Genomic DNA, 11613 nt, shown 5'->3' on the forward strand with positions numbered 1-11613 from the left:
ACCTTCCTTCCGAGGAGTGGCTGGTGGGTTTGAACCTCCAGCCTTCTGGTTAGCAGTCAAGTGCCTTAGCCACTATATTATGGAGTGTTAACTGTCCCAAAATTAATGTAAAAAATTAAGAAAATCCCAATCAAAATATCTACAGGATTTGTGTGTGAGAGATCAAAAGGAAACAATAAAATTTTTCTAAGGTTTAGGTGGTAAATCAGATCAAAATCTGAAAAAGAAGGGTAAAGAGAAGGGGACTAGCCCATCAGATAATAAAAGAAGGATAAAGCAAAATGTTTTTAGAATCATGTGATCCAACTGTAGGACTACACAGGATGCTCAATGGAAGAGAAAAGAAAGATCAAAATCAGATCCATGAGTATGTAAGGATTTGACCACTGATAATGGTGGGCATCCAAACCCAGGGGGGGAAATGATTAATAAATGCCAGCAGTTACCATATAGGAGAAAAACAATAAGGTCAAAGGATAACTTGTGAGTTGTTTTGTTGGTTGGTTGGCTGGTGAAGATATTCACAGCCAACATTTATATCAACTCATTTCGACATGTGAAGTTCAGTGGCAGTGGTTACATTCTTCAAGTTTTGCCAGCTTTCTTGATAACTTTCTCCAAGTTGTTTCACCTTCATCTATGCAAACTCACTGCCTCCTAAGCTTCTCATTTAACCTTCCAAGTAGCTATTGTCAGTTTGATCTCATATAGGTAATTCTTTAAAATAACACAATGCTCCAGGCAGACATTCTTTTCTAATTATGAAAATTAATTATTAGTTAAAGATGACTTCAGGGGATAGTCTCACTTTTAGCTTATAGTTAAATCACAGGGCAATAGTTTTTGGGGTCAGCAGCCTCAGTGACTCCAGAAAGTCTGGATTCCATGAGGATTTTGAAATTCTATTTCACATTTCCTCCCTCTTCATCAGAATTCTTCTATAGAATCTTATTGATAACTTGTGAGTTTTGATAGTAAATGGCTTTTACAAATCTGAAGCAGCAAGACCTAAACAGCAAAACAATATTCAACCACCTAATAGTAAGCATAACAACAACAACAACAATAGTAAGCTAAAATTCAGTGACCATGAGCTCTCAACTCTGCTTCTCCAGGATTCCCAAAAAGAAATGGAATGGAGTCTATTCATGTACTTTCTTCCATTTTGCCCCATTCTTAACTCCTCTTCACAGTCAGTATGTCTATAACCACAATGGAAAGGATTCATGGATACAAAGGATTCTGGGAAATTAAAAGAAGCTCTTCTCTACATATTTTGGAAGGAGCTCTGGTGGAGTAGTGCCTAGGGCATCTGACTGCTAACCAGAAGGCTGGTAGTTCAAACCCACCAGCTACTCCGCAGAAGGAAGACTAGGCAAGGTACTTCCGTAAAGTCTTACCACGTCAGAAACCCAATGAGGGTAGCTATGAGTTGGAATCAACTTGATGTCAGTGAGTTTGGTTATTTATTTTTTAAAATACATTTTGGGATCCATGATCCTTTCAAAGAAGTGGCTGGATAGTACAAAGAGTTTGCACGTGACTAAAGGTTTGCAGTCCAAACTGACCCAGTGGTGCCAAGTAGAAAAGGCCTGGCAACCTGCTTCCATAAAGATTACAGTCTAGAAAACCCTAGAGCAGTTGTACTCTGTAATGTTGGGGTGCCATGAGTCAGAGTCAACTCAATAGCAACAGGTTTGGTTTGGCTTTGAGTATGCCCAATTGTTGTCGGACATCAATATGGACAATCTGAGCTTTAGCAAAGAACAAGAATAAGTCTTACCTGTTTCCTCTTTTCTGGAGGAAGTGATGGATCTCCATCCTATAAGGAAACCAGTGTTACTTTTTCAAAAAAATAGATTTGCTTAGAGTCAAGGAAATGAACCAAACTATGAGTCTAAATCTAGATGCCTACCCTCAGCAGCCCTTAAACCAGTAATCTGCTGAACCAAGCTCAAATGTACCTTTTAAGAAATTAACTATAAACTAAATCAGAGTTATTTTAGTTCCAATTAGGACCAAACCTAAATATTTTCTAAAATCATGTGAACTGGAACAAAACTGGATTTAACAAAATTATTTTTGAGCACAGCTTCAAGTGAAAGAATATTTCATTTGGTTTGGGTTCCTCTTTTATATAGCTAGATCCAAAGGAATAATGATGTGCAGAAAGACACCCACAAAACCACACACACACACTCAAAGGTGGTAACTTTTTGATTAGGACTTTCTTGGTTTTAGTACTAAAGACCCACACCCTGGAAAACTCCTGGTCTAAAGTAGAAGATAGTAAATGGCCATGGTAACTTCAGGAGCCATTTACTTCTGAAGTAAATTGGGACTGTTGGTCACCATCACACACACACACACACACACACACACACACACACAAGTGTTCTCTGAGGGCAGGAGAATGGCAGAGGGGAGGGGAGCAAGGTGGAGGTAGGAATTACTCAAAGTGAAAGAAAATTAACAGAGAACTTCAAATTCTATCAGACTCTTGTCTTTCAATGACTCAATTCCTCTCCTTTTCATACCACCTGGTAAGCAAAAGATGTCTGTAGTGAACAACTGTTCACCAAACAAGTCCCCTTCTAGCTAATGCTGTTTATGTGTGACTTAAAGGTTTAGGTCAACATGATTTTGATCTGAGGGATTGCTCTACTCTGTGACTGCTCCAGGACACTTCAATGACTCTTGGCACAGGCCACTGCCAAATGGCAGCAGTGCTTTCAAAAGAGATGGTGTCAATGGGAAAAATAAGCAAGGATGCAGAGCACCAGGCAGTCAGTCTCTTCCATTGCTGTATAATCTGCATCCTTCCACAGCTTGCTGTATGAAAACCTAGAGACAGTCTAAATGCCTACAGTAAGGGAAAGGTTAACAATTTTAGAAATATGTACACCATGGGTTACCACAGCTGGTGAAAAGAATGAGGAAGCTCTGTGTGCTGAGTGAACTAAGGTGCTGAGTGAAAAGAACAAGTTTCAGGACAGTCATGTATACAATGCTGTCTGACAGAACTGTCGGCCATGATGGAAATGGCCTCCATCCATGCTGTCCAGCACAGTAGCCACCAGCCAACTGTGGCTGTTGAGTCCATGAAATGTGCCAAGTGAGACTGAGGAACTGCATTTCTCACTTCATTTCATTGTAATTAATTAAAAATTAAACGTCAATAGACACATGTGGCTCTACTTTGGTCAAGTCCTAAGGGACCAGTTCTTGGAGAAGAATATCATGCTCGGCAAAGTAGAGGGGCAACGAAAAAAGGGAAGACCCTCAGCAAGATGGACTGACACAGTGGCTGCAATGATGAACTCAGGTATAGTACGATCATGAGGCTGGTGCAGAACCAGGCATTGTTTCGTTCTAATATGCACAGGGTCGCTATGAGTCGGAGCTGACTTGAAGGCACCTAACCACAATGACAACATGTGGCTCAATGGCTAACATATTAGACAGTACAGATTTACAATATGAATCCTCTTTAAAAAAAATTCCATATGAGTAAATTAATAAATAAATAGCCACACTCAAACTCCAACATAGATGTAGTCATAGGTTTGTATGGGCAGGGAAAGCCATCTGGGAGCACATACGTTTTGACTAGTGAGTGGGGCCAGGTGGAGGAGGAGATGGGGGTGGTGAGTCTTCACTCTTCACTTCTGAACCTTTCTACTTCTGCACTGCTTGAATTGAACCATATTTTGAACAAACTGTATTTTAAAATCCACCTCCCAGCCCCCTATCTTCACGAGGGAGGAAAACAACTGACGTCATACGTACAACCAGCTCGCGGTATTTCTTCTTCAGGGACTGATGGCGTTCTCGGAGCTGATTGGCCATGAGTTTGTACTGGTCTCTTTCCTGCTGGCATGTGTCCAGCTCCTTGGAAAGGATCAGCAGGGCTTCCTTTTTACTCTCCAGTTTCCTTTTACACACGAGGTACTGCAAAGCAAACCAATGAGAGTGACTGGTCAAAAACATCAACAGGCCTGCATTTAACACACCCTGTACTTAACACACCCTGTGGATTCTTTTGCCCCTTTCATTTTTAGAGATCCTACATCCAGAGACATTTGTTGGTAAGTGATACAATGTCCAATAAGGACGTTACACAGTGCCTGACATATACTCTGCTCATGACAGAGCCAAAACTCTTGGACATTAATGAACTTTGATAAATTGGGACAGCTAAAATGATTTAATGAACAAGTACAAAAGCAGGATATTAAAATGGATATGTGTGCATGTATGTGTATATGTGGTGTGTGCATACACACATACATACATACAGAGGGGCCAGTGGTGCTTGGTGGTAGAATTCTCAACTGCCACGTAGGAGACCTGAGGACCTGAGTTTGATTCCCCATCAATCCACCTCATGTACAGCCACCACCCATCCATCAGTGGAAGGTTGCTACGATGCTGACCAGATTTCAATGGAGTTTCCAGACTAAGACAGACTCAAAACAAAGGCCTGGAAATCTACTTCCAAAAATCAGCCAGTGCAAGCCTTACGGGGTACAAGGGTCTGATCCCATTATTCATAAGCTTGCTAGGAGCTCTGGTAGCATAGTGCCTAAGGCATTTGACTGCTAACCAGAAGGTTGGCAGTTCAAACCCACCAGCCACTCCCCAGAAGGAAGGTTGGGCAATCTACTTCCATAGTGATACTGCCTTAGAAACCCAAGGAGGGGTTGCTATGAGTTAGAGGCCAACCCAACAGCAGCTACAACAACAGTAACATTTACAGCCAGAACCTCATTTTTTTCTAAAAGATTTATATACCTAGATAAAATTACGTACAATTTCATTAAAATTTTATAAAATTATATACATAGAAAAATACTTAAGTAGAAATTTGTAAACATATTACTAACAGGTAGCAAAGTTAGTTGTATGTGTAGTTTTTAAAAAATTTCTTCTTTAAGCTTTTCTCTGCTTTCTAAATTATCCAGGAAAAAAAAAACAAACGTCCATAGCTTCTATAATCAGAAAGAGCACCAAAAATGTCATTAAAAATAATTTAATTGAACAATAAATCACTGAAATAGATTGTACCTGCCCATAAAGCTGAGCAGACATTCTGTCACTTGAGAATTTGTTCACTAACTCAGCCTGTATCTGTACAACTCCTGTGATTCAAAGACGGGCACCCATCACCCAGAGATCCATTCTACGAGTTACGTATTCCAACCATCCTTTAAATTCTCCAAAAATCACCAGGTGCACCTTGCTGGGACCCTTGCCTTGGAGTTGTGGGATCTCTCCATTGCTCCCTGTCCCCACTTCCCACCCCCCATCCTGACCACCCTCACCTAACACTCAATCACTGCACTGGCCAGTGTGGGCCCGACTAGGACGCTGTAGTTTTATTGGATATACTGCACCATCTGATGTTATTCACACATGTGAAATGTGGCACTAAATACCTTTTGAATTTGCCCCGTAAAAGACCAAATTCAGAGCATTCATGAAAACAATTTATAGTTTCATTATACACTCTGACATGAGTACTTTGTCATTGCGGAGGCTCTCACAAAGCAGAGGGGGAATCAAACACTCCCAGACCATTGGAGTCAATGCTCTTTTATGGACGAAAAGCATTACTCATATATAGTGCTCGCTCAGAACTGACTTTGGTAAGTTCAATTTCAAATAAATGAAAGGGGAAAAAGAGAATTTTGTGCATTAGCACAATTTTTTTTTTTTTTTTTTTTTTCTTTTTAAAAAAGTAATTGCCTACCTTCAAAAACAAAGGAGAAAGAAAAGCCTTTCTGAGACGGATGTGAGTTCTAAGAGAGGGCACTTCCACTTTGGGTGAATTTTATTCCTCGCAGTAATGAGGTTGGAATCCTGCCTTAAAATGTCCTGGATTTTGAGACTGTGACATGGTCTTCATGGAGGCAAAATGGATCTCTCTCCACAGTGATTTCTCAAGAGTAAAACCCCCAAACAAGTAAATATTGGAGGAGAGAGACTCAAAACCTAAACCGTGATGTCCTAAGGGAGGTATTGAGATTTCACAGGAAAAAATACCATTTACACACAATTTAACAGATCTGCTCTTGTTCTTCAGTTCTTTTTCCATGATCAGCAGCCTCGGCGGGCAGTGCTATCAGGATTGGTGGCACAAAGACAACGTTTGTGCCTTCAATTTGTCAGATCCAAACCTGAGACCCCAAAGATACTCAGTGTCTTCCCACTTTGGGGACAAAAAGTCCAATCGTGTGGAGACACTGTGAGTTGCAGAAGGCAAGACTAGATGTAGCCTCTGGTCTACTGAAGGTGGGTCAGGCAAGGGCCCAGCCACTGGCAAAGTGGAAGTCAAACTTGTCTGACCATGAGCAGCAATCTGTTAGGGTTTGTTAGGGGTTGAGTTGTGTTCCCCTAAAAGATATGCTGAAGTCCTAAGTCCTGAGACCTGTGAACATGACCTTGTTTGGAAACAGGGTCTCTGAAGATGTTATCAGTTAACATGAGGTTATTCTGGAGTCGGGTGGGTCCCAATTAAACATAAGGCCTTAAGGAGCTCTGGTAGTGCAGTGCTTAAGGCATTTGACTGCTAACCTGAAGGTTGGTGGTTCAAACCCACCAGCCACTCCACAGAAGGAAGATGGGGCAATCTACTTCCATAAAGATTTACTGCTTCAGAAACCCAGTGGGGGTCACTGTGAGTCAGAATTGACATTAAGGCAGTGGGGTTATAAAAAGAGAAGAGACCCAGAGAGCCATAGAGAGAAGAAACTAAAACCAAACCAAGTCCATTGCCATTGAGTCAATGATGACCCATGACAACCCCATGGATTACAATGTAGAACTGCTCCAGAGGGATTTCTTGGATGTGATATTTACAGATTGCCAGGACTTTCTTCCACCAAGTGACTGTGTAGGTTGGAATTACCAATCTTTTAGTTAGTAACCAAAACCAAACTCACTGCCTTCCAGTTAGTTCTGACTCATAATGACCACTCCTTGGGTTTCTGAGGCATTATCTCTTTGGAAGTACATTGCCCAATCTTCCTACTGAGGCGTGGCGGGTGGGTTTGAACCACCAGCCTTCTGGTTAACAGTCAAATGCCTTAGGCACTACGCCACCAGAGTAGTTGAGTGCAAACCGTCTGCATCATCCTGGGACCATATAGTAGGAGGACAGCCATGATAAGATGGGAGTGATGTATCTACAGGGCAAGGAACGCCAAGGATTTCCAAGAAACACCCAAGCTAGGAAGGGGCAACGGCAGCTGTTCCCCCAAGGCCCTCACAGAGAGATACTGGCCCTACCGACACCTTGACTTTGGACTTCTAGCCTCCAGAACTGTCAGAGAGTAAATTTCTATGGTTTTAAGCCACCCCGTGTATGGTACTTCAGTACAACAGCCATAGGAAACTAACAGAGAGTCCAAAAAAAAGAGTTGTTTTCCCCAAGGCAGAGTCTGAATTGGGTTGTGGAAGCTGCGAAGGGCAACACCAGGATCTAAGTAATCTGCTGGCAAACCTAGGCCCAGGGGCCTCTACTAAGACTCAGCGGTCCAGGTTTTGAGGCATTGAACCTCAGGCAATTTAGTTCCTCCATCGTTGTTGTTGTTATGTGCCATCCATAGAACATTGATAAGCACCATCAAAGAGTAAGAAAGCAAATGCGTTCTGTACAGAAAATGAAGACACACCAAGAAAAGGGTGGAGTTGAAGGACCACTGCTGGTCCTTTCTTTTGCTTACTCTAGTCCAGAGCAGTGACTTCCAAAATTTTTATTCCAGGCTATTTAATTTTATCAGTAAAACTCTCTTTCAAACACACTTCAGGCTGAAGCTTCACTTATAAAGTGACCCCACCTGGAGTTGCTCTGGCTGAAGGTGGGGAGTTCCACATGAGACCTTCTTGGTAGTCCCACCCACTCTGGCGTGGTGGAACCCTAGAATGCTGCAGCTGTATATCACCAGCAATGTGTCTTCAAAATGCAGATTCCTGGGCTCCAGTCCAGACCCCCTGGATTGGAATCTCTTGTGGCCCTAAGCTCAGGAATCTGCCCTGTTAGCACATAGCACAGGCCATTCTTATTCAACATATAGTTTAAAAACAAGCTCTGGGAACCTCAAGCTTTATGGTGTCTGTGGTAGTTAAGGTTTTGTGTCAACTTTGCTGGGCCTGGTTTTGAGTGGCTGGGCAGGTGGATGTAGTTATTTCCCATGATGAGGTTGGTAATCAGTTCCATGGTAGAATCTGCTGTGAGCAGCTGAGTAGCTGCCTTAGGGATGTGGTCTAATTCTAGTATATAAGAAGATAGCTTTGAGAAAGGTCTTTAAACTTTTTGGCATGCTTGGACCCTGCATGTAACTGAGTCTTCGTTCAGGAGCCTGTCATGTTGCCTGCTGATCTTGGGACTGTTTCTGGACTTGAACTAGTGATCTGCCATGTTGTTTGGTATTTTGGGACTGTGCCATTTTACTTGTTGATCCTGGGTTTGTCAGAGATGCCTCCAGTTTCAGTGGGCCAGGAGCAAGAGGCAGAGCTGAGCTGAAGGTTGAGGGGCCTTCACCCAGACCCTAGAGCTGGCACTTTGAACTCACACTTCTAGCCCCCTAAAGTGTAAGAGAATAAAGCTCCATTTGTTCAAGCCATTCACTTGTGGTATTCTCTGTTAGAACAGCACTAGAAAATCAAAGTAGTGTCTCAAAAGTCAGACCCAACTAAAATCATGTGGAGATACTGAGGGACCAACTGGCAGCCCACAGGTTCAAAGGCAAGGCCAGCTCTAAGTCATTCTGATGGGTGTCTGTGTGACTTTTTGTAGCTCAGAGAAGTTAACAACATGTTTTACTACATCCGGCCAAAAATCCTATATATGCAGTCTCATTAAGATAGCAATAGGAGATGCAATGGGAGATGTGCGTGGTGTCAGGGAAAGCGATGGGATTTCTCATTCTCGATCTAAATTGTGATCATTTAGATTCTGTGGTGACAGCTGGTAGAATGTCCTGTTTCCTATCCTGCCAAATTGGAAACAGACAACAGACTGGAAGGGAAGAAAAGGTCACAAAGATCCTCCTCAGCAGGCAGCTCAGAAGAACCAGCAAATGCTCTTCATCTGAAATAGAGCAGCCTCCTCTTAGGACCAAAATGAGAATGGAGAACCCAGTGCACCATGTTACTTTGCTTGGGAGATTTAGACTCCTAAAGGAGGGGCAATAAGTGTAGACAATGGAGGAGGTGGGCACCAGAAAGCCATCAGTCTCCATCTAGAGGTAGATCCAACAACAGACTAACCATGAATGGTCATGATGTTGGAAAAGCTATAAATCACAAAGAACAAAGCACATAAACATTTTCTGGGCCTCAGTTTCCTCAAGGAGGAATAAGGGGGCTTCCCAGGGTGCCCTCCAACTTGAGTTACTCACAATTTTAAGACCATATCCAATGATAGGGGGAAGGGTGCAAGGAGGAAACACTGGGAGTGGAGAGACATCAATCTAGAATGTATCACTCACCTCAAGCACCCAGAACTATCACTCTGATGACTTAAGGTATGCCTGACCTAAGCCATGGCCATTTCAATCACCTCATATGCATGCAAAAGCTGGAAAATGAAAAAGGTAGACAGAAGAATAATGGATGTGTTCAAACTGTGGTACTGGAGAAGAACATTCAATACACTGTGAATGTTTGAAGGAACAAACAAATCAGTCTTAGAAGAAATACAACCAGAATGTTCTTTAGAAGCAAGGATAGTGAGACTTGGCCTCTCTTACTTTGGACGTGTAATCAGGAAAAACTAATCACTAGAAAAGGATATCATGGTTGATAAAGTAGAGGGTCAGTGCAAAGGTGGGGAACTTTCAATGCAATGGATTGACAATAGCTTCTACAACGGACTCCAGCATGCCAACGATCATCAAGATGGTGCAGGACTGGACAACGTCTCACTCGATTACACATAAAGTCTCCATGAGTTGGTGCCAACTTGAGAGCAACAATAGCCTTGTTTAAGACAGAGCCAGCTCAATGGCTTCCAAGGAGCCTATAACAGTGGCAGTTTCAGAGTCTCTATATAGAAGGGCTCCAGGACAGCCACCTTGCTGGAAAGAGTGCTGTGGCTGAAGCTATGTGGTAAAAGCACTTTACAGCAGATTTGCCACTAATGCAGTAGAAATTAGTGCCCCTCTGCAATATTTCCAGTTTTCTTTTCCTTCCAGGTACATGGTGGGCCTGGTGGGACTGTACCTCCTCAGTACTTTAGAGTAAGGCAGAGCTGTGTAACCTGATGATAAAACAGAATTAGAAGGGATATGAGTCACTTCCAGGGTGGAAGCAAGGAGGAGTCAAGGTCCAAGTTTTCTCTTTCTATTGTAACTATTGTGGAAGCACATGTTGCTATGGAGGAGGCATACATCTAAACACATTCTGGCGCACAGAGCCAGCACAGAGGACAGCTGCCCCAGGAAGCCTCTGTACCCACAGAGAACTTTGTGTGGTCCAAAAATTAACTTTCATGGTGTTAAACTACTGAGATTTGGGGATTGGCTGTTACGGAATTATAACTCAGTCCACCTTCACTAATGCAATCCATATCAAAGAATGTGAAGATAGGGGTGGGTTATTATGCCCGTCACTCATCTCGACTTCGGCTGAGTCTCTACAACGATAAGAGGGATATCATCACTGTTATTATTAGCAACAACAAAAATGTTTTGTGACATATGCTTTACATGTATAAATTCTTCCCATCTTGTAAAAATTCAATGAGGTTACTATAATACATTTTATAAATGAGAGACCAAAACCAAAACACCAAACCCACTGCCACTGAGTTGATTCCAACTTATAGTGGCCTCCATTGGGTTTCGTAGGCAGTAAATCTTTATGGAAGTAGACTGCCCAGACTTCCTTCCACAGAATGGCTGGTAGGTTTGAACCTCCAACCTCTAGTTAGCAGTCAAATGCCTTAAGCACTGCACCAAGAGTGCTGAGGGATTGCAAAGCCAGAATCTGAACCCAAACCTTTCTAGAGCCAAGCCTGCAGAACCCTAATTCCTAACAGCACAGCCATTCTGTCCATTCTGTGTGTGTGTGGGGGGGGCACTGAATCAGAATAGTCATGGAGGTGGCTACCACAGCCAGTTGGTACTTCTGGCACGAAGAAGCTAAGAAAGGGGAATTGTGATTTTGGCTAGAACAAAATTTCTGGACCTAGAACAAAAGCGTAAAATCTTTATCTCTTCATTCAACTCTCTGAATCTCATGGGTCTGCCTCTTCTGTCCTCAGCCACAAGGACTGAGGAAGAAGCAAAAGAAATAGAAGAATCCACATGCATAATCCCCTCAGCTGCCTCAGAGGGAGCCATATAGAAACAATGAGGTCTTCCCCCAGCTTGTAACAAGTGAGATGAAGCCACATGACCCCAGAAAAGAACTAGAGGGCTACTTTCTCAAAAATAGTTTGACTGTTTTAACAGGAATTGTCTACACATTGCAGTAGGTCTCAATCATTCACTCAACAGACGTTTTCTGGGAGTCTTCTATATGTCAAACGTCAGCCAAGCCAAGTGTTGGGCTCCTGAAGGGATACATGCTCCTGTTGATTTTTAAAAAGATAAACATGATACCTAA

At 42.5% G+C, this 11613-nt stretch overlaps 1 protein-coding gene across 1 annotated transcript in view; it reads right to left on the reverse strand.

Moving 5' to 3' along the window:
- CCDC149 (coiled-coil domain containing 149) overlaps positions 1–11613 on the reverse strand; it is a 171449-nt gene that overhangs the window by 110307 nt on the left and 49529 nt on the right. The window contains exons 2-3 of the mRNA XM_042782501.1: positions 3790–3951; positions 1784–1822 (exon numbers count right to left, since the gene is read on the reverse strand). Coding sequence (XP_042638435.1) covers positions 1784–1822; positions 3790–3951 — 201 coding nt within the window. The remainder of the gene's footprint in view (positions 1–1783; positions 1823–3789; positions 3952–11613) is intronic.

Source organism: Orycteropus afer, unplaced genomic scaffold (genome assembly GCF_000298275.1).
Source record: "Orycteropus afer afer isolate SDZICR_OR568_19922 unplaced genomic scaffold, OryAfe1.0 scaffold00346, whole genome shotgun sequence".
In the NCBI taxonomy this organism is placed as follows: Eukaryota; Metazoa; Chordata; class Mammalia; order Tubulidentata; family Orycteropodidae; genus Orycteropus; species Orycteropus afer.